The sequence below is a fragment of the Ascaphus truei genome, chromosome 14, assembly GCF_040206685.1.
Source record: "Ascaphus truei isolate aAscTru1 chromosome 14, aAscTru1.hap1, whole genome shotgun sequence".
NCBI classification, from domain to species: domain Eukaryota; kingdom Metazoa; phylum Chordata; class Amphibia; order Anura; family Ascaphidae; genus Ascaphus; species Ascaphus truei.
Genome location: NC_134496.1, coordinates 18,066,896 through 18,091,809, shown reverse-complemented (window position 1 = coordinate 18,091,809; position 24,914 = coordinate 18,066,896). Strand labels below are relative to the sequence as shown.

Sequence of the window (24,914 nt, the reverse complement as noted above, 5' to 3'; positions counted from 1 at the left end):
CTGTCTGTCCCTTAATTCATTGATTTGGTGTTGCAGGTCTGTAGTCTTTTTTTCGTTTTTCCTGGTTGACTTAGTGGTGAGATCTAGTTGGGTCACTAGTTCCCCCGTCCTCTCTCCCAGGTTCCCCACCTCTTTTCCTAATTCTTTTATTTCAGCTTGTAATATGGTTTTCAGATCTTTATACAGCCGGTTAAAATCACATATTCTCACCGGTAGCATTTCTGGGCTGTCACTTTCCTCTTCTTATCCTTCGTGCTCTGATTCCGATACCGGGTTTGAAGATGGCGCCATTACTGGGGCTGCTTTATTCCTCCTGGTTCCACCGAAATAGTCTGGCAAACCCGTTTTCCTCTGGGTTTTTGCGACCCGTTTTGACATTACTGGTGTTTGTTGAGCAGGTTTTTGGTAATTGCGGGTAAAATTGCCGTTTTTTGTGGGGGTTTTCTAACTTTGTCTATCAGTGAGGCATGGGGCTCTCAGGCTACACAACCATGCTCCTTGCCACCGCGCATGCGCCTCCAACCCAGGAGTTTTTTAAGGCAAAGAAGTGGAATATTCTGCAATGCCCAAGTCAATCACCTGATCTCAACCCAATCGAGCATGCATTCCACTTGCTGAAGACAAAACTAAAGGCAGAAAGACCCACGAAGAAACAACAACTGAAGACAGCTGCAGTAAAGGCCTGGCAAAGCATCACAAAGGAGAAAACCCAGCGTTTGGTGTCGTTCATGCGTTCCAGACTTCAAGCAGTCATTGCCTGAAAAGGATTCTCGACAAAGTATTAAAAATGAACATTTTATTTATGATTGTGTTAATTTGTCCAATTACATTTGAGCCCCTGAAATAAGGGGACTGCGTATGAAAATGGTTGCAATTCCTAAACGTTTCATACGATATTTTTGTTCAACCCCTTGAATTAAAGCTGAAAGTCTGCACTTCTATTGCATCTCGGTTGTTTCATTTCAAATCCATTGTGGTGGCGTACAGAGCCAAAATTATGAAAATTGTGTCAGTGTCCAATAATTTCCGGACCTAACTGTATGTATACTGTATATATATATATATTGTGATATATTGAAGCAAAAGGTGTTTGAGGGGAGGTACATAGGACCCAGCACCTTCCAGGGTGTGTTCCCTTCACTCTCACCTGAGCCCTAATTAATGAGCTTCAAGGTTAAAAGGCAGCACAGACAGCTTCCTGTGCTGCTGCTGTGCTGGTCTGAAGGCACACACACAGACAGCCCTGTGAGATACTGCAAAGGGAAGCTGCAGGTACAGTGTCTAAAGTGGGGAAAGAGCTTAGTTTTCGCCACTGGTAGTTAGGGACTAAGGGCCTCATGCAGTAAGCGTCGATTATGTGAAATCGGCAATCTTACCGATTAGTCATGTTATTGGCGTTTTTTCCTCTCCGTATGCAGTAAGTGCCGAATACATTCAAAATCAACCCGAAAACAAATCCGCCCACTCTCACGATGATTAGCCGATCACACACAGGTGTATCGGCGTGCGTGGCGGGGTGCTGTTAGGTTGCCCAATCACAAATCTTGCTGAATCAGGCGAAACAAGCATGTTTTGGATTGCGCGCCATATTTAAAGGCAACGTGTACTGCTATTCATTCTCTGTGTTGTTGGGAGTGAGAGAGAGAGAGACGCACAGAGCTGGCTGTTTGAACATTTGCATATTGACTGAGAGACTTGTTGTGTATTGGGTGAGCTTTGTCCATTGTTGTTTTGTTTACATCTTTGTCTTGTTTTATATGTGGAAGTGTTTCGTGTGATTGCCTGTACATTTATTGTCTGTTTTTTGTGAGTGCTGGAAGTATGCCCGCAAAGCGTGGGAAGAGTGATGCTGGTGGGAGTGGGAGTGCTACTCGTGGGAGTACGCGTCGGAGTGAACGTACTGTTCAGGGGAGTGATGTTGCTGAGAGTGAGAGTGGTGTTGCAGGGAGTGGGAGTGCTGGTGCTGCGAGTGGTGTTGCTGGGAGTGGGAGTGGTGTTGCTGGGAGTGGGAGTGCTGTTGCTGGGAGTGGGAGTGCTGTTGCTGGGAGTGGGAGTGCTGGTGCTAGGAGTGTGAGTGCTGGTGCTAGGAGTGTGAGTGCTGGTGCTAGGAGTGGGAGTGCTGGTGCTGGGAGTGCTGCTGGTGGCGCAGTTGCTGATGGGGTGGATGGTGGTGGCGTGCTTGCTGGTGGGCAGCTTTTGGAGGCTCTTCCATTGGAAGAAGGAGAGTCCAGTCAGCACCAGCCAAGCTCTGACCCTAAACCTGCTCGGAAGAAACGTGTGGAGAAGCCACGTAATCCTCGCTTCAATGACCAGGAAAATACAGCTCTTGTCACTGGCATTCTGGAGCACTATGACAGTATATATGGACATTTACTAGGTAAGTGTACATTTACATTTATTATTCAAATACATGTGATCCTAGGTCATCTGAGTTTTGTTCATATGCAAATATGGCTTCACAATATCTTTCTATGTTAATTAGTCTGGAAACACAGCTTTTTATCATGCCTTACAAGGACAACTAAACACAGGCGGTCAATTTGCCATAACTGCATACAATATGAATGCAACCTTGCTTACATGTATAGGTTTAGTAGTGAATGCTCATGTGATTCACATATTACACATAAAACAGCATGTTTGCTATCTCTTGGAACAGCTAGCAGTGTAGGAAACTGGTGCTTCTATTATTAATCATTTACCTCATATATTTGATATGTTTTTCAAGGGCGGACAAGTTCAGCAAGCAGAAAAGAAATGTGGGACACAATAGTCATTGGTGTCAATGCGTGTGGGAATCATGTGAGGGACAAGCGGAATTGTCACAAGAGATTTGATGATATTAGGTCCAAATTGAAAAAGAAAATACAACACCAACGCGTGCATGCTACTGGCACTGGAGGTGGGCCCACACCACAACGTCTCATATTAAGTCCATTGGAGGAGCTGCTTCGGGCAAAATTACTTCCCGTCGTCGTGGAAGGCTTACCTGGTGACCGTGATATAGGAATTTACCCCTCACAATTTCCACCAGGTGAGAAATATTACTGTACTAGGCGTGTCGTTGCTTACAGTTATTTTGCATAGTTACACTGCTTTTTATACTGTCTTCACAATATAAGCATACCTGCATCTATATATGTATATGTCTGATTCTGTATACATATATATCTCAAAATAGACATATATGTTGTAGTCCTACTAAAAGCAGTAACTAATATAGCACGTGCCATTGCATGCTCATTTACATGTGAATTCCCAAAATGCATTGCTGCAGTGGAAGCAATTGATGGTGGGCGAAGATGGGGAACAACAGGGTAGTACACATGTGTAACACATGTTAATGAGAAATTATTACTAGCTACAGGTACAGAACAGAAATATGTAGAATATTATTGTGTATTTTATTTATTTTACTCCGACAAACATGACATTACTGCCTATTTTAAGCATGCATCAAATATATTGCATGCAACGGCCTACAAACATCACTTGCACTAACACATCTATAGTTGTTTATGAAAAGGTCCATTTTTGCTTTAAGTCATATACAGACAGCATAATGAGGCACACGTATCATATTTTATGTCATTGTTTTCATAACTTAAAAACTGCACACGACTATTTAGCTCATCTACCATTGTGTTAAAGCAGCTGCAATTAATATCTCATCACAGCATACACTTCAACAGAGGGGGTGGGGTTCAGCACACACACTAATTACAGCCTCATTTTAGGGGCAACTTAGTTCACACCATTTTCACCTGTTTCAAGTAATTGAAAGGTGTGGCTGATTAGGCTTTTTGGGGAAGGGAAAACCGTTCTTACAACCTCACTAGCACAACTGAAGTTAATCACACTCATTTGAAAGCTTCACTTTAGCTACTAAATGCCCCAACAACTCATTACTTATCAAACCGTACGTCACACATTAGTTCACTCATATCTATAGTTGAACTACTATCAACGACACATTATCACACACTGCATGTGTTGTCTTGTTTAGTCACAGCCACATTCATGTGTGCCACATCTTATATTAATGTACCACACAAATCCTCTACCAAAAGCAACACTTTTTGCAATATGACCACCTTCATGATAACCATTGTGAATGGTCATCTCATGATAGTTATGTACATTATGATACTGATATCACTACACAACATATGATTTTTATGTAAAAATTTAATGTATTTTTCCTCACGCATTACTGCAGAACCATAGTATGTTGTATGTTAGGGAACTCAAAACTTCTAAGTACACAGGCATGTACATTGTTATTACAACTATTTATGTTCACTTTCACACACACATTTTGGGTTAAGGAAATGATGCTGTTAGATACTCATAAATACAGAACATACAATAACTGTTTGTTCAATATTTACACATGTAAATGTAAAACTTATGTTATTGTTATATATAGTTGCCCCTGAAGGACATGTGTCACCTGAGACTGAACAAGTGTCTTCACCTGGGTCAGCCAGCTCAACACACCTAGAAGGTGAGTGTATCAGTTGGTGGCCATATAATATGTGCTCTTCTATATGTTATGTTGTCATGTTCATTATTTGTTTTGCACATCTTCTTTAAATAGGATTACTTAGTGTCAGTGAAAATGAAGTGTAAGGCAACTTGTATTGTGTTAGTGATGTTAACTATCATGTAGGAGTTTTGAGTTTACAGCAAGTTTTCATTCACTCATATTTCATACTGAGTCCAAACATTATTCTTAAGTCAAGGTAGTTTTTAATGTGAGGTTATTAAACGTATGGAAACATGTTAGTTGTTACTTATGACACAGTACAATTACATAGTAACACAGCAGAGATTAACATGACATTTAATAATTTGTACATTTATTTGTAGAACATGATGAAGAGGATTATGATGATGATGATGATGACGCCACCGCCATACACACACAAATAGAAGCAAGTGACCATGAAGACGTTCCAATTGAAACTGTTTTACCGGCAAATCGTCCAGCAAATACGACATACGATGCAATTGTAGCTTCTGAGGGAAAAATTGTGGAAGCAGAAAATCGTCGCCATTCTGACTTCATGACAGTGCTGGAAAGGATGATTGCACTGCAGGAAGAAACAGTTTCACAATTGGCACATCTCCACAGAGTCTTCATTGAAGTGCCGAAACAGTTGCAAAAAATCAACACCTCATTCGAAGCATTAGTTGTTCAGCAAACACAAGCTAATTACTGGAGAATGACTAATGTACCACAATTCAACACCTCCCAGCCAGGATCTGTTCATGCAGGTCAGTTTTCACCACATTCATCTGATATTCATTCACCAGGCCCAAATGTTACCGGTCAAGTAGCAGAGATTGCTGTGCAGGTTCCTGACGACATACTACCACTGCCATCTGTACAAAATCAGCAGCTGACACCTACAAAGGAGCCCACAAAAACAAAATACAAGCAGTTACTACTGACCAGTTTTTGGTCAAAAACAACAAAAGACACACATGAAACAGACCAACCATCACTTGTGCAGTGTCTACCAACTTGCTCACAGTCACTACCCAAAAGCCCTGTAGGTGAGTCACTGGCCAAAAGCCCTGTAGGTGAATCACTGCCCAAAAGCCCTGTAGGTGAATCACTGCCCAAAAGCCCTGTAGGTGAATCACTGCCCAAAAGCCCTGTAGGTGAATCACTGCCCAAAAGCCCTGTAGGTGAATCACTGCCCAAAAGCCCTGTAGGTGAGTCACTGGCCACAAGCCCCGTAGGTGAACAGTCACTGCCCAAAAGCCCTGTAGGTGAGTCACTGGCCACAAGCCCTGCCCGTGAAGTGCCAGAGGCCAGTCAAAGTGGCTCTGTTGTGCCTAAAGTTGGTGGCAAAAGAAAAAGGAAAATTCAAGAGACAACAAGCAGGCCTGTTACTCGCTCGCAAAAGGAACAAAAAAAATAAATGTTATAATTCAGAAAATATGTCTTTGGCCTTGTTTTGTTGACTTCAGATTATCTAATTACTATTGTATGTATGCTGAAGACTGTGTTGTTTCCAAACTTTCAAGTATGTTCTTGTACACGTGAAGTTTTGGAAATGTGAACACTCCTAATTAATGAATAGTGTTATAAATATTTATGTTTTAATCGTCTGTTCAGTAATGGTCCACCAGGAGCCAGTTGCTAAGTTTAGAGAAGCTGCCATTGACTTAGCAGCAAAACATTGCATTTGGGTGTGTTAATTGATGTAATCATTGCATGTGCATATTATTTTCATGCAATTATAAAAGCACCTATTTAACTGCAAACATCTTTCTTGTACGTGTACAGCAGGATTTTGTGTTAAATATTACTTACCTTTGCTGGCCATTGTAATGTTGTCCTTTAATCATTTATGTGTTCTTGTTTCAAGAACATCTCTGAATTGATACTAATATATATGTAGTATGTATTGATATATGCACACACACACACACAGACACACACTGTGTGTGTGTGTGTATATATATAGTGCTATCTAAACTGGTATAGATGTATTTACAAAAAACATACACTTCATGCTTCCTTGTGAAAACACAGTATTTTTATAATACAGGCCTAATGTTTGACAACTATACTAAGTGTGAGCCTCTAACATTATTGGGCGCAAACAAATGTTTATTACTTAATTCACTCATGTTTATCACCATTTAAATAGGTTTCATACAAGGCCTACTTACTGCCATCAATATGTTGTGTGTACTCCAGCAATATTTAAAAAAAAAAAAAATATTACTTTTTATATATATATATAATATATATATATAAAATTTTTTTTAAAATAATATTTTTTTATATATAATATATATATATATATATACATATACACATACACATACACATACACACAATATACATATAGTACAATATACACTTTATATATATATATATTTATGAGATAGATATATTTATATATATATATAGATACACACGTATTTAAACTCATGCAGACAGGGACTTAACCAGACTTTCAAATACACACAGAAATGTGGGAAAAAAACATTTCATTTTGCAGGTGTGTGTATTTACTGATATGGCTGTCTAAGCACTATTTTCACACAGTGCTCATTGTTATTTTGCAAGAAAACTCAATGTTACTGAATGAAAAGTGTACTAATGTTTTCAAAAACCAGATAAAAAAAGGATACATGTTTGTCCCACATGCGGCTATCACTAACCACAAATGTTCAAGCAATTATAACTAGAAATCCAATTGGCGTTTGAAATAAGGAGTTACAGTTTATACTTTTGTTGACCTTGAAAAGGAAACACAGCAATTTGTTAGCCACTGAGCAGTTTCATTTTGATGAGCAAAGAACAGATACCTGCACACATCTTTTGTGCTACTCTGCAATGGCTGATGAATTGGTGACAATTATGAATCCGAATTTAGGTTATAAATACATGATTTCAGAAGCTATTTTATCAACTTGCGGACATCAAGCAAGCACACGCCAAATCTATGATTTGATTCGAGCAAAATATCCTTATTACCAAAACCGTCGGCATGCGCGCAATTTTAATTCATCAATAAGATTCACTTTATCAACAAATGACTTTTTTGAACGTGTGCAGGATAAGCTAGAACACAACTATGGTTTCTGGAAGATTGCCAAAGAAAAACATTTCACCGTGAAAGAAGGCACATATATTGTGGTTAAAGGCATATTTATTCCTAATGCCAATAGCAATGGATCCGCTACTACTGTTCCGTGTGAATCGATAGCTGCTGCAATATCTGCACCCTCCATTCCTGAAACCCACATTGTACATGAACATAACTACTATGATTCTGTACCAAGCCTTTCAGCTGAAAATGCATTGGAATGGGTACCCGAAGAAATGAACATACCTCCCGACCAATTGTTTGAAGAAAGCAGTGGCGATTCCTATGAGCGCTTCATGGAGGAGATGTGTTTCATACTGGATTCAGCATTTGGGTCAAGCGTGGATGAAAATGCCTTGCATTTCTGGAGTGACCAGTTGCAGGCAGACGAAGAGTTAACTCTAGAAGAATGGTAAATATAACAATCGTTATGCGTTGACTCTGCGTTTACATTTTTTTTTTTTGTCTAACCACCATTTTCCCTTTCAATGCGTGGATACAGCGTAACATAGCAGACTGCATAACATGTAGCGATCACAAACAAATTGTTTCCGAATACAATATAGTAGAACCTGAAAGAGTAGTACACATTGCTGACGGAATAAATATACGTACTTTCCTATCACTTTAAACATATTAGCAAAATTTTACCATAACTCTAACACATACCTGTTTTGTTATCATGCTACATCTACAACATTTAAAAGCGGGTCCACCACGTATGACGTGGGACCCTTGTCATGGCCCAAGGCGTCCTTAAAAAGGATTACGGATGTAAGTCCCGCCCCCAAGCGACGTGCGCGCCTCAAAGCCTATTGGCTGCCATGTTTTGTTATAGTAACGGTAACTGCAGTGTGTCATACAGTGGGGGCGTACACTGGGCGTTAGCCGAATGTTAATTGAGTGGGAGGAGTGTTAGCGTGCGTTTCACGCTGGTTTAACATGACGTCACACGTATTGCATTTGCGCATTGTGTTATCGGCCGTCCTTTCTGTCCAAACACGTCTGTTTAAAAAGAATACAGATGTACTCGTTTAGAACGAATGTAGTTTCGTATTCATTGTATTTGAAATAAAGATTGTATGTTTAATCATATTTTCAACCTGTATTGAACGCACAACGTACGCTTTGTTTTGCGCATGCGCAAACAGTTAGTGCAGCCAAGCCTGAAGTGCGTGCGCACACTAAGATGTGCGCGCACATTTTTCAGTATACAGGCAACGTTCACATCATATACATAGTTATGCCTGCTACAAATTTAAGGAAACATTACATACTGATGTACACTTGTACTTCTAAAATATAAGTGAGTGACGTGTGTATGTACACAATCATATAGAGCTGTGTAACGCGTTGTCACGGATACATATATAGTAAGGTGCCATCTTTGACCATCATGTGTTTGCTGTATTTCAGAGATGTCGGGGAAGATACAATCGGATCAATGTATGATTTCAGAAGAGTCTACCTTTATATGAGATGATTGTGAGGAGGAGCCACCGACTACTATACTACATATGGAACTAATTTTATATTGCTTGCAGCGCTTATTAACAAACAATTAAAAATGTGATACACTTATGCCTATATTGCATAAGCACTTAATTAACATAATGATGTTGCAAAATAGTGCCTCATGAATTTTTATTGAGTGTTCTTTAATGACTACTATCATTTTATGGCATGGTGTGTTTTATATATAACAACCATTCCCACTCTGCTAACACATTTGTGTATTCTATTGTGTAATGGAACGTATGACTGTCGAAACTATGTAACAATAATAATAATAATAATAATAATAATTATAATATGAGCATGTTCATGTATAGCGCTGCTAGTTGTACACAGCGCTTTACAGACACATTTTTCAGGCTCAGGTCCCTGGCCCGTGGAACTTACAATTTATTTTTGGCCGCCTGAGGCACAGGGAGATAAAGTGATTTGGCCAAGATCACAAGGAGCTGACACCGGGAATTGAACCAGACTCCCCTGCTTCAAACTCTCAATGCCAGTGTGTGTCTTTACTCACTGAGCCACTCCTTCTCCCAATGTAAAGGACACTTACAACCAACTAGCCCTTTATTGTTAAAAATCTCTTGTTACATGGGTATGTTGATAAAATGGTTTGGGACTGTAGCAAATAATGTTATTGGCCAGATGTTGTGGTCCCCTACAATGCATGATGTTCTGAATATGACATCAACATCATGTAATGAAGTACGTTTCTGTGTATATTTCATTAACCTAACTAACTATAGTTTACTGTGTTTATTAAACTTTCTAAAAATACATCGTATAGTCAATATGATGATATAAGCTACCATAATAAAGCTGGTGTTATCATTTGTCGGTGTTATACATGGATCCTACACAAATTGATTCAGACACAAACAGTTGTCTTAAAAAGTGTGTCTATGCTAATGTGCACGTGATTGACGTTACAATTGTGAGAATACTTGATAATTATCATCATGATAATGATGAAGTGACGTGAATTATATAGCAAAAATATTACCAACATTGTCATATAGGTAAATTAGAAATGCTAAATGACAGTAACATTTGCAACAAAATAGTGTTTTCTGTTCACAGTTTTACACTTGGTACATGTAGGACACATCCACACACGTGTGACTTATACATACACATGTCACAAATTTAAATTCATGTTGACTATTAATTCCTAGCATTAAAAAACACCTACATTGCTAAATATAAGATGTAGTACGCATTGTTGTGATTACAGGCATTCATGCATGGAGTGTTATGATCAGTCAATTTTATCCGTGATGAATGAGCTCCCGTAAGTAAACAAATAAGTACAGTTATCCCCTTTTCTCCAAACAGCTCTATATTACATGAATGGAATTTATAAGGAAACATACATAAAATGTGATAAAATGTGAGTAATCATTTTCTAATACAATGCACATGAAAGCTCAAGAGTAGCTAAATGCATATACATGATACAGAAAGTACATGTATGTTACATTTGTCTTTAAAACAATATGTTGTGTTTTTACTTAAAATAATTATAGGAAGATTGAGGTAGGCACATCTTATGAGAGATGTCAGCAAATATACATACCATGATCAGTCATACTGGAGATATACCTATAATGCAAAGGAACAATATATAAATTGCAAACATTGACATGCCATCTTCAGTACCGTAAACAACACAGCAAAGTGTGTATTTGGTGTTAAATGTGCAACACCATGTATATTTAATCACATTCAAAATGTAAATGAGCCTGGTGTACACATCATATGGATGTACATGTTACACTGCACCAATAACATTGTATGTAAGCATACTAGAAGCATGAATGAGTATGGGCATAATATGTGTATTGTGTTAGCATAAGGAACAACACAATGCTAAAATATTAGTGCTTTGTTACCCCAGTTGTATTCACATACACACAACTAAAGTACAATTGAAGAGGGATTATATAACCTGTGCAACAATAACATACCGGTGCCACATCCCTTTGTGCACACAGCAGAGAAAAGAAAGGTGTGCAACCCATATTCATCTGTGTCCTAACAGAAGGTTATATAAAAAAACATTATTGTTAAGATAACATAATGTAAGTATAAAAGTAGAACTTGGAACATATATGTTTTTACTTACAAGAAAAAAATGAATTGATGAGATTCTGGCGTGTCTGGCCACCACTGGCTGTTTGTTCATTTTCAGCAGCTACATGGGTGGGATGCTCGTCTACCAAAGGCTCAGCTAGGTCTGATTGTACATTGTGCCTGAGTGCAACATTGTGCAAAATGCAACAGGCAAGGATAATATCAGAGACTTTTTGAGGCTTGTATAGAAGAGCCCCACCAGTTCTGTCCAGACACCTAAATCTGGTCTTGAGTAGGCCAAATGTCCTCTCTATAACAGATCTTGTAGATATATGGGCTGCATTGTACCTCTCCTCTGCTTCAGTTTGAGGGTTTAGCACCGGAGTCAAGAGCCACGGCCTAATTCCGTATCCTGAGTCACCTATAATGAATGGAGCACACATAAGCTGACATTAGTGATCAAATGGTACAATGCCAACATTCCTAAATAAAAATGTGTTTTGTGTTATAACATGTAAATGTGTACTCACCCAGCAGCCAACCATATTCAAAATGTCCCTCTTCGAACGCATGGAAGACTGAAGAGTTCCTCAGGATAGAGGAATCGTGACTGGAACCAGGGAATTTGGGTACCACATGTATTATCCTCATCGTCGCATCACATACCACCTGTACATTGAGTGAATGGTAGTGCTTCCGATTGCGGTACACATGCTCACTCTGACTAGGTGCAATCAAAGCAACATGTGTGCAATCGATTGCACCCAGCACACATGGTATCCCTGCTATATTATAAAAGCCAGTCCTGACTTCCAGCCACTCTGTCGCCTCTGTAGGAAAATGAATATAATTCCTAGCGCGTCTATTGAGTGCATAGAGAAACTGGGTCAAGGCCCGCGAGAATGTAGATTGCGAGACCCCGCCCACTATGCCCACAGTTGTCTGGTATGACGCGGAAGCAAGATAATGTAATGAGCACAGCATTTTAACAAGCCCAGGGACTGCACGACCTCTGGCTGTGAAAAAATCTAAATCTCCCCTTATCTCCTGATAAAGAGCTAAGATTGCTGCTGAACTCAAACGATAGCGACTTACAATCTCCTCCTCACTCATCCCATCTAACAGGGTTCTCTCCCTGTACAGACGCGGACGAGGCACAACTTGTCTCCTCTGTCTTCTCCTCTGATCTCCTGTCCCTCTCCCTGTCTCTGTCGTATCCGCGTGACTGTCCCTGTCACTGTCACTGTCACTGTCCCTCGGTGTGTCCCTCCCTTGCCCTATATGATTGTCTTCATCATCAAGCATGTCATAGAAAAGAATGTTCCTCCGTCTCCTAAACAATCTCAACATTTTGAAATGAGTAGCTGTGAATGATCAGGTAATGGGCGTCTTTTAAATAGGTATGTGATGATGTCAGGTGACATAATAAAATGCAAGGTGTTACATTAACATAATAAAGTACTTCTGTGGCAAGCTGTGTGCAGTTGTTGTTATAAGTATTTGTTGTGTGTATTCTGCAGGGAATGATGATATTTGCCAATGATGTGACGTGAAGCTTTGTACAAACATTGCTTGCAAATAATAGTTGCATGTGCAATGCATGTAAAACTTCTGAACGCAACAGTCAGTCATGTAATGAGACAAAAAGGCTGAGATTGACGTGGGAAAAGTTGTGTGTAACATGTGTAATTAGCCATGTTATTGTGACATGTTGCCAACAATGAATAGTCGTGTGCATATGCATGCATTTCTGTAAGGAGGATAGTTGGTATAGAATGAGTTAACAAGGTGTCCCAATGCTGAATTACTGTACATGTGTGTATAAGTTAGGTTGAAGTGCTTGTAATGCTACGGTTACAATGTAAACATGCAATGTGATTGAGCGTCCAATAAGTGACGTCATGAAAATAGGGAGGACCCAAAAGTATATGTAAACATGAGAATACAGATGTACATGAACGTTTAAAGATGCGTGACACATTACTAGCATTGTGTAATGTAAAGGAAGATGAATATACTGTGTATGTGTGACATGTGTGACATGTGTAACATCATGTAAACAATTGTCGATCAATTCAGTAAAATGTGTGCTATGATGTGAGGTTCTCCTTTAAGAGTTGAGTATAGTATTTTCCCTTGCCACATCATCACATGATGAGTAATGTGACCCGCAAATGCTGAAAACATGTAAAAGTATAATGTTATGCAAATAATACACGTCAGCTGTGACACAATGCAGGGAATGCCCCCCACACTGTAATGCAAATGACGTTTGTATTGTGAGCAATGAAACGTAAACAGTACTATACTGTTATACGTCCCCGCTCCATTGACTCCATTGATGTACAGAAGATTTTTTTTTTCTAAGTGCCGTTCCGGCAGCCTTAGCGATCGTTCTCCCGTCCAAACTGCCAACTTTAGTTGGCGGGAGAAATTGGCCATAACATCTCAATTTCGTAGTGCCGATCAGCCCCGATAAGCTGTTTTTTTTTGTTGAATCCAGCCGATTTAAAAAAGTGGCGATCAGTGGCGAAAACAGGCTTATCGGCAGCCGACTGGCCATAACAAAATAATCGGCTCCGAAACCTGGCGAAATCAAGCACTTATCGGCGCTTACTGAATCTCAAACCCAATTTTGGCTATAAAATGGTGATAATTCCCTTATCAACGCTTACTGCATGAGGCCCTAAGCTGTATTAGTCAGAACTCTGAAAAGGAGTTAGGCTTTTTGTTTCTGTTTTATCTTATAAGTTAACCCTGCTCCTGCTTTGTACCTGGCAAATAAACCCTCCTGTGCATCAACACTACGTTTCCCTGCCTTTGATCTGGATAAAAGAGACTGCAACGTGGTGGGGACATCACAATATATATATATATATATAAACAGAACAAAAAAACAAAGTAGCGCCTCTAATGTAACCTAACAAACTTTGATTAAGTACACCTAACTGTGAAATACAACCAATGGGTGGCAATGATAGGTATATAAATAAAAAACCTATGTATTCTAAAGATTTAACGTTTATAAGCAATGTACTAATACTTTAATAATAAAAAATATAAAAAATGTTTAAAAATGTTCTATATGTAATAGATTCTCCAATTCTTGATATAACCTTTTTTGATTATATATAACATATCTTTCACTTAGTCATTTGATCAAATCTGACTTTTTATTATTGTAAGAGGTTATTAAAACCAAAATCAGATTTAATTTACAAATAAAAATAAAAACCACCCAAACAATGTTATTAGCATACTAAGTTTAAGGATAATTTTCTCTAGCATTATTCTGCAAAATTTCCAATAATTTCAGCATATCCCTGTGAAAGTATAAACAATAATCTGATCACATTTTTTGAAAGATAGTGTGGTCCTCATAACCAGTCTATTGGGATTGGCATTGTATGATGATTAATCCAATAGACTGGTTGAACCTTTGTAATTAACTCTTTAATTGTTTTATTGATATATGCAAATATCCTTGCTATAAATACTGTGGAGGCACATCCAATGGGTACTCCTGATGAAGTCATCATAGATGACGAAACGCGTAGGGCGTGGCTAAGACAGAGGAGTCACTTTCCTACGGAGACTATCACTGCGGTTTGAGAACTATTGCAGGCTGTGAGAGGCAAAGCAGAAGTTTGGATCCCTTCTTCCCCCGGTGGTGCAGCGACCAGAAGCAGGGAGCTGAAGGTACTGGTTCCCGGAGGGATTTCCTGTGCGGGGCACCCGACCGGGTGGATGTCACTTCCGGTTGCAGGAAACCACGCAGAGAGCACACAGGAGAAGGACACCATTGCTGAGTCGGACGGCAGTATTGGCTTATGAGAGCCTATCTCATACCTGCTTATTTACCGTGTACTTTTGTGAGTGGGCATTTGACTGTTTTTATTGTTCTATAAACTACATTGTTATACTTTAATGCACTAGGTGTGCGCCTGTTTTTTTCTTTTCTTTTTCATATATATATATATATATATATATATATATATATATATATATATATATATATATATAAAACATACATTACCAGAAACTGACAAAAAGGAGACAGCACTCAGGCAGGTAAATTCAGTAAGTGTATTAAAACACAAAGCACAGAAGTCCAGCGTTTCGATCCCACAGGGGGATTGGGACAGGGTAAATAAAAGCCACCAGTTATATTATATATTATATGCCTGGAAAACCTATGTCTAGTCTGCAGTGCAGCACTGACTAGGTTAACTTCAGCTGGGAATCTCAGGACAATTAGTTGGATCCCAGCTGCCTAATCAAGGCGTGTTAAAACCCAGGCTGTAGACACATGGAGCCTAGCTGTTGAGGAGAGAGGAATAAGCTGCTAAAGAGATTACTGAAACAAGGTCTGAGTAGCAAAGTAGTTGAATTGTGAACTGTCTGTCCCCTGCGTAGAAAAAGGGTAGCTACCTTATATATAGGCTGTCTGCTAAAGAGAAACTGTTTTGTTTGGTTTGCTGAAGAAAAAGCCATTTTCTTTTGTTTGCTGATGAAAAGCTATTTTTGTTTTGTGTGCTGTATATCTTTTAAGGCTAAATTAATAAGCCTTGTCAAGAAACCCACGGGTCTAGTTGCATGTACCCTGCAACATAATGGTGTCTGAAGTGGGATGGATTTTTTTCAAAAGGCTCCTGCAGTTAAAGGGCCACACACACACACACACACAAAAAGGGAAGACCCAGTCCTTGCTAGACAGTATGACAAGGTGGTGAAAATTGATGAACAGATTTTAGATGCACAGGGGGTGATAGTATTCCCCCATTTTGAGCTATCAAAGGATATCCTATATAGGGTGAATAGGCAGACACAAACAGGGGAGGTCACCAGACAGATATTGGTTCCCAAGGCGTTTATTAAATCTGTGTTCACTCTAGCCCATACTGTCCCTTGGGGTGGTGACCTGGGTAGGGATAAAACATTGGACCGTATTTCATCCTGATTCTCTTGGCCAGGGATGCATAGTGATATTGCTAAGCTATGTGCAGCATGTCCGGAGTGCCAGCTAACTAGTCCAAAAGGACAAAAACCGGCCCCTTTGGTTCCTCTACCCTTGGTGTCAGTTCCCTTTGAGAGGATTGGGGTAGACTTGGTAGGACCTCTAGAACCTTCTGCGAAAGGACACAGGTTTATCCTTGTAATAGTTGATTATGCGACAAGATATCCTGAGGCGTTCCCCCTGAGAACAGCAACGGCGAAGCAAGTAGCCAACAAGTTGTTGGAACTATTCTCACGGGTTGGACTTCCCCAGGTTATGTTGACAGACCAAGGTACAAATTTCATGGCTAAACTGATACAGGATGTCTTAAAGTTACTAGAGGTCAAGTCTGTTCGGACATCGGTCTACCATCCACAGACTGACGGATTGGTGGAAAGATTTAACCGAACTCTAAAAGGGATGCTGAGGAAATTTGTAGATTCAGAGAAGAGAGCCTGGGATGAACTTCTCCCTTTTCTGCTGTTTGCAGTGCGGGAAGTTCCCCAGGCCTCCACGGGATTCTCTCCATTTGATTGCTCTATGGCCACCAACCCCAGGGTATCCTAGACCTCCTAAAGGAGTCCTGGGAGGAACAGCAGTCCCCTTCTAAGAATACCCTGCAATATGTACTAGACCTTGGGAAGCGCCTAGATGTGGTCGGCCATTTTGATAGGGAGAATCTTAGATCAGCCCAGGACAGTCAGGAGAGACATTACAATGAGAATGCTCGCATGAGAGTGTTTCACCCAGGAGACCAGGTGATGTTATTGTTACCCAGTTGTGAGAGTAAACTCATGGCCAAATGGCAGGGCCCATTTGAAGTACTCCGCCGTACGGGTGATGTGGATTACAAGATCACTCAACCAGGGTCCAGGAAGGGTAAACAAATTTACCATGTGAACTTGCTGAAACCCTGGAAGATGCAGCGGTCTCTATTCATCCACCCGGTGGAGGAGGAAACGGACTTGGGTCCTCAGCCTCAACGGGAGAACATCGTGAGTGATGATAAAAACCCAATGGGTAAACAGTTGTCCTCTGAACAAAAAGGGGACTTGTTAGCAATAATTACAAAATTCCAGGATGTTTTTTCTGACTTACCAGGACAAACTAACTTAATTTCCCATGCAATCGAGACAGCACCTGGGGTAAAAGTACGTTCCCGTCCTTATAGGTTGCCTGAAAGTCGTAGGGCTCTGGTAGAGAAGGAGGTACAAGAAATGTTACACTTAGGAGTGATTGAGGAATCATGCAGTGAGTGGTGTAGTCCACTAATTATGGTCCCTAAACCCGATGGGAAGGTAAGATTTTGTGTGGACCTCCGAAAGGTCAATGCGGTATCCAAGTTTGACGCCCTTGGTAACGCAGAATATATATCCACGTTGGACTTGACAAAAGGATACTGGCAAATACCCTTAGAGGAAAAGTCCAAATGCAAAACAGCCTTTGCCACTCCCATGGGTTTATACCAGTTTGTGACAATGCCATTTGGACTGCATGGAGCCCCTGCCCCATTTCAGAGACTCATGGATAAGGTACTGAGGCCCCATAGGAATTATGCCGCAGCCTACCTAGATGACATTGTCATTTATAGTAAACACTGGTGAGCCCATCTAAATAGGCTGAAAGCGGTCCTCAAATTTCTAAGAGAGGCAGGGCTCACAGCCAACCCTAAGAAATGTGCCCTGGGTAAGGCGGAAACCAAATACTTAGGGTATGCAGTGGGAGGTGGAAAAGTAAGACCACTAGCCGACAAGGTAGTTGCCCTGAAAGAAGTTCCAACCCCCCAAACAAAAACACAGGTACGCTCTCTGCTGGGTTTAGCAGGGTACTACCGGCAGTTCATCCCCAACTATTCGGAAGTGGCAGCCCCTTTAACGGACCTCACAAAAAAGTGTGCCCCTACACAAGTGGTGTGGTCAAGAGATTGTCAGAGAGCCTTTGAGGACATAAAAAGGTGTCTATCAGAGGGTCCCATCCTTAGAAGCCCAGACTTCAACAGCCCTTTTTATAGTGCAAACAGATGCATCAGAGATAGGGCTAGGGGCAGTGTTGTCACAACAGTTTGAGGGAGTTGAACATCCTATCCTTTTCCTGAGTAGGAAATTGTTCCCAAGGGAAAAAAACTACTCAGTGATTGAGAAAGAGTGCCTCGCAGTAAAGTTGGCAATCGAGGCTTTGAGGCATTACCTGGCAGGAGTCCATTTTACTTTGGTGACGGATCATCCTCCACTGAAGTGGTTAAATAGCATGAAGGATTCCAATGCTAGATTGACTAGTTGGTATATGGCCCTCCAACCCTTCTCATTTGAGATTCAGCATAGGCTGGGAAAAAAGAACGCAAATGCTGACTTCTTTTCTAGAGAATGGGTGTATGGTCGGGCTTCAGCCGTGCGTAGCCCCAGCCACACACTAACAGGGGAGGAATGTGACAGGGTAAATAAAAGCCACCAGTTATATGCCTGGAAAACCTATGTCTAGTCTGCAGTGCAGCACTGACTAGGTTAACTTCAGCTGGGAACCTCAGGACAATTAGTTGGATCCCAGCTGCCTAATCAAGGTGTGTTAAAACCCAGGCTGTAGACACATGGAGCCTGGCTGTTGAGGAGAGAGGAGTAAGCTGCTAAAGAGATTACTGAAACAAGGTCTGAGTAGCAAAGTAGTTGAATTGTGAACTGTCTGTCCCCTGCATAGAAAAAGGGTAGCTACCTTATATATAGACTGTCTGCTAAAGAGAAACTGTTTTGTTTGGTTTGCTGAAGAAAATGCCATTTTCTTTTGTTTGCTGATGAAAAGCTATTTTTGTTTTGTGTGCTGTATATCTTTTAAGGCTAAATAAATAAGCCTTGTCAAGAAACTCACGTGTCTAGTTGCATGTACCCTGCAACAGGGCTCTTCCTCAGGGGGGTGCTATATATATATATATATATATATATATATATATATATATATATATATATATATATATATATATACTGCTGCGGCCAAGTTTATTCGAGCATTTGCCCGTTCTTGGCCGCAGCAGTAGCCTGGCGCGAGCCCGAGTGTGACGGGCGCGCGCCGAAGCAGCGGACGAGCGCCCTCCGATCGGGGCACTCTCCGTACCGCTACCGGGTCCGCCGGGTCCCCCGGAACCCCCTGCCGCCGTCCCGCAGATCGCGGGACACCAGGGCTCCCTCGGGGAGCCCTGGACGCGCGTGCAGGGGGCGCAGGCTCCCGAAGACGCGTGACCGTGCGTCTATGACGCGCGGCATGCCGAGGGGCAGCCACAAGCAAGCCGGGAAATATCCCGGCTTGCGGTACCGGCCACACTTTAATAAAGTGTGTCGGTAGTGTATATATAATGTGGTAATGTCTTGGGTTTCTCAGAGCTTGTTGGGTATCTGTGTGCCCACATGAAATCATCCTCACATTTTGCTTCCACAGTCACAGGTAAGAAAAATAAAGTCCGTTCCTTTATCAACTGTGACACAAAGTATGTTATATATCTGTTGACCTGTGGCTGTGGTCAGCAATATGTTGTGGGGACGATTTGACCGTTGAAACAGAAAATCATGGAGCATCTACTATTAATAAGAAACGGGAACCTAAATCACCCCGTCTCCAAACATTAATCCTCTGGCAGACAGGGGGCGCTGATCTGCTTTCCTTAAAGGTATATAGAGCATATTCTGCCTCCCGTTAGAGGAGGGAATAGGATCAATGTATTGGACCGCAGGGAGGTGTATTGGTCGGATATATATGTTGTGGACCAGGACACCATTAAGTCTAAATACCGCTTGGGACCGTAGTAATTTTTTATAGAATTGTTCTAACTGTATATACTGTATATACTGTGCAATGTTCCTATATGAGGCTTTGGAATATATACAGTTCTTGTCCATCCATATTTCTACTTCTTTATAACTGGTTTTTGATTATCAGTTTAAGGAGATCATTGTTTGACCCTATTCTGAATATTGTACACTTGTTTAATTTAGTAATGTATAATGTTTGATCAAATATTGATAGCCGTTACTCTTTATATGATATTTACATGATTTCTATATCACATTTGTGAGTATTCAACATAGTCAAATATTATATTTCAGTAGTATATGTGATTGGAGATATCAGTATATATTGACAAGGCAATATACACATAGTATTTTATTATTCATTATTATATATCACAATTAGTCATGTATTTTGAGGTTTGGTTTGTTTGCTTTATTCGATAGACTGATTTATTTTTATTTTTTAAAATCATTATTATTATTTTATATATATATGATTACACCATCAACTATTGAATATATAAATACATTAGACCTTTCATCAAGGTCCCTATGGGACCTGTAACATTGTTATTCCCCTGTTCTTGGCGGTCTCATTAAATGGAGAACCTCATTATGAACGTGTGCGCAGAGCTCTGCTTGGTACCTCTGTCCTAGAGGAGACCTGCACTGGGAAGAAATGGTTTGCCTGTGATGTGTTGGCTGCACACGCAGATTTCTCCTCCTCGCCGGAAGCGGTTCCCCCGCACTTTGGATTTGTACTAGTAAACGGAGCCAGATCTCAGTCATATTAAATAGCCTTTTATACTGCGGTATATATATTCTCTAGAGTTTCGTCCTGTACACAACGTCTCTCCCCAGGGTATTATTCTGAGGTTTAACTTTCCGAGCCCTGTAAAGAAAAGGAAAAGCAGGAGGGTTTGAGATGCACACTCCTAGAGGTGCCAGGCTCTGTATCCCATGTCTCAGTCTTATATGTGCCAAACTATGTATACCAGTGTCAGCCCTGGAGGTGACAGGCTCTGTATCCCAGTACCAGTCCTAGAGGTGCCAAGCTCTGTATCCCTGTGCCAGGCTTGGAGGTGCCAGGCTCTGTATCCTTGTTCCAACCCTAAAGCTGCCAGGCTTTGTATCCCTGTGCAAGCCTAGAAGTGGCAAGCTCTGTATCCTTGTGCCAGCCCTAGAGATGCCAGGCTCTGTATCCTTGTGCCAGCCCTAGAGGTGCCAAGCTCTGTATCCTTGTGGCAACCCTAGATGTGCAAGGCTCTGTATCCTTGTGCCAGCCCTAGAGGTGCCAAACTCTGTATCCTTGTGGCAACCCTAGATGTGCCAGGCTCTGTATCCTTGTGCCAGCCCTAGAGGTGCCAAGCTCTGTATCCTTGTGCCAGCCCCAGAGGTGCCAAGCTTTATATCCTTGTGCCAGCCCTAGAGGTGCCAGGCTCTGCATTTCCTGTGCCAGTCCTAGAGGTGACAGGTTCTGTATGCCTGCGCAAGCCCTAGAGGTGCCATGCTCTGTATCCCAGTGCCAGTCCTAGAGGTGCCTGACACTGCATTCCTGTGCCAGTCAGAGATGCCATTCTCTGTATCCCTGTGCCAGCCCTAAAGCTGCCTGACACCGTATCCCTGAGCAAGCCCTAGAGGTGCCAGGCTCTCTATCCCTGTGCAAGCCCTAGAGGTGCCAGGCTCTGTATCCATGTGCCAGCCCTGGAGATATCCCCTTTCCATACCTACCTCGCCTCCACCTCCTCCACGGTGTCCAGCAGGGGACAGTTGACGGTCTCCGGCAGCCACAGGACGGGTAACCCAAAGATGATAGGCACCACTCCAAAAATGACCTGGGGCAGATAGGGCATTTGTGCCCGGGTCATCATCACCAGGGGGGAAATGACTGCCCCCAACCTCATCATCATGTTGGTGAATCCCAGCCCTGTCTGCCTGCAGACAGAGGAGAACCCAAAGAGAGCATCAGCATTTTGCCTTATAACACCCTATTACCCTAGAGATCCCATGTGTGAGACACCCTCTTATCATATAAGAGGAAGGAGCCACTGACCCCATTAACGTGTATTATAAATGTAACCCCTATATCTCCACAGTCTATATGTGCTATGGGGTGTCTGAGTCCGTCCGCCCGCAGTGCACCACAATTGGATCCATTGAATAAAACCAGACGAGACTTGTGTATATATTAAACAGGGCTTTATGACCCGTGGGCGACCTTAACAGCAGCCCTCGCTTAAAGAAAACACTCTATACTTAATCTTAACCAGAACAAGGGCCCCAGCCCACACTGATTAATAGAGAAAGCGAAAGAGTCACGGAATAAGCCAAAAATGTAATAGCGGTAATAATAGAGCAATAGGTATCACACAAATATGGAAATGCTACACGACTATAAATGCAGAATATATGGATCTTAAAAAGCACAAGAGTAGGGGGGAGAGACACAGGGAAGGGGAGTGGGGAAAAACACTAAAGGAAGAACTGCAAACAAATAAACATAGAATAAGACAATGGGGGAGGGTAAGAGGGGCAACGTTTCAGGGTAACAACCTTTGAATCTGAGAGAGAGAGGACAGAAGCCTGATAATCCCACTTAAAGGACGGTTTGAGTTTGAGTACAATTCGTTGGGACTGCTTTTCATTAATAAATTCATCTCTTTTGTACACAGTTATATGCTAGTGTGTATATACACACACACACACACACACACACACACACACACACACACACACACACACACACACACACACACACACACACACACACACACACACACACACACACACACACACCACACACACACACACACACACACACACACACACACACACACACACACACAAGAAAGCTGCACTATTGCGCCACTTAGGCCCGTATTATTACCAGCACAGCAATGGAGCTCTTATCTCACTATGGCATGTAGTCATGTCTGTTAAGGGAGAAACATTTGGGAGGTGTGTGTGTGTGTGTAAGACTAAGTCCATGGTCAGCGCTTAGGCGCTGACCCATGCTGACCCGCGCTGACGCTCGGCAGTGAGCCCCTGCAGCCGCAATGAGAGCGGCTTTAGCAGTGGCTCGCGCACGCTTCCGCAGGCGTGCGGAAGCGTAGCCGACAATCCAATTTTAGATTTGGCGCTCACGGGAGCGCAGGGCCGGTCACGTGAGCGGTTCACCCAATGAGGGCGAACCAGCTCCATGACGTCACTGGCTCGACCCCCGACACACCCCCGGACGGCGCGCAAACTAAGGCCAGGGAAAGCACCGCTTTCCCTCAGCCTCAGCACGCCTCCGCATGGCTGTAGTCACCATGGACTCAGCCTAATACACAAAGGATACTTGAAAGTCCCAGGAAAGGGTCGCCCGGCTCTGTTATCCGGTTGCGTTTTAACTGCCGGGCAAGTATCTGGATCTCTCTTACTGTGGGCTCTTCTCCTCATAACCCATTTCTCTTTGTGTGTAGGGAAAGTCTCCTTTCAGCTCTCTCTCTCTCCCTCTCTTTTTCTGTGTGTGTGTGTGGGGGGGGGGGGGTTGTATCTGCTGCTGTCTCACTTTCTCTCTCTTAGGCTAGCAGTCTTCTACAAGCCTCCTCTTTCACCTCTGTGAGTGTGAGGTTGGGTCTCTCTTAAACCCCTCTCACTGTCACCTGGGCTGTATCTCTGTGTGCCTCTCATAATGTCGCACTATCTCAGTCTCAGAATGACAGTGTGTCTCCCTATGTGTGTCTCAGACTGACAGTGTGTCGCTAGAGTCTATCCGTTTTATTTCTTATCCAATCACATATAACCTGTCTTGTGTTGCCAGGCAGATCAGGGACAGTGTCTCATTCCCTATCGCAGCATGTAATAGGTGGAGCAGATTAATTCTGTATTGTCCACACTATACATGCATTTGTAGCATGGGCTACATAAATACCATGTGTAAAATTCTCTCTTATCATACAAGAGGAAGTAGCAACTAACCTTATTATTAAGAATGTAGAAAGTAGAGAAAAGAGAAATTGTATCAAATTAAACAGGCAGACATGGCAAGGGTATGGGGTGTTTACCTGAGCACTGTTGGGAAGAGTTCAGCGGTGTAGAGATAAGAACAAACGATGGACGAGCCGAGACATCCCTTAGCCAGGACAGTGAGAGAAATCTGCAGGATTACCATGTCTGTAGAATGATAATATGTATATATATATAAATATATAGATAGATAGTAAGACAGACATGTGTGATATACTGATAGACAGACAGACAGAGATAGGTGATACACAGATGATAAATAGGTAGACAGACAGAGATAGGTGATACACAGATGATAAATAGGTAGACAGACAGAGATAGGTGATACACAGATGATAAATAGGTAGACAGACAGAGATAGGTGATACACAGATGATAGGTAGGTAGATAGATAGATAGATAAATAGATAGATAGATAGATAGATAGATAGATAGATAGATAGATAGAGATAGGTGATACACAGAGAGACAGAGAGATAGGTGGTACACAGATGGAGACAGACAGATAGACATACAGAGATAGGTAGTACACAGATAGAGCCGCTTTGGTAATACCGAAATGTTCTTTTGTCATGCCAATAAAGCTTATTTGATTTGGAGAGAAGACAGAGATAGATTGGTGATACAAATAGATAGAGACAGACAGATAAGTGATACACAGATGATAGACAGACAGAGATAAGTGATACACTGATAAGTGATACACTGATAAGTGATATACAGATGATAGGCAGACAGAGATAAGTGATATACTGATATATATACATACACGAGAGAGAGAGAGAGAGAGAGAGAGAGAGAGGGACACACACAGAAATAGGTGATATACAGGTATATATTGTGATACCATCACTGTCCTCTAGAGGCTGGATCAGTGCAGTAAGTGTGCTTTCCAGTCCACAGAGAGTTAATTCCCCAAAGAGAAGCCGG

General features: G+C 41.6%; 1 protein-coding gene across 1 annotated transcript; it reads right to left on the bottom strand.

The window, feature by feature from the left end:
• Nucleotides 1-20,481: 20,481 nt before the first annotated feature.
• On the bottom strand, nt 20,482-24,129 carry LOC142465703 (solute carrier family 22 member 6-A-like). Its single transcript, XM_075569915.1, has 3 exons — nt 24,023-24,129; nt 21,705-21,908; nt 20,482-20,865 (listed from the first exon to the last, which is right to left on the bottom strand). The coding sequence occupies exons 1-3, from the start codon at nt 24,127-24,129 to the stop codon at nt 20,799-20,801; spliced, it is 378 nt and encodes a 125-aa protein (XP_075426030.1). The 3' UTR covers nt 20,482-20,798.
• Between the last annotated feature and the right edge of the window lie 785 nt (nt 24,130-24,914).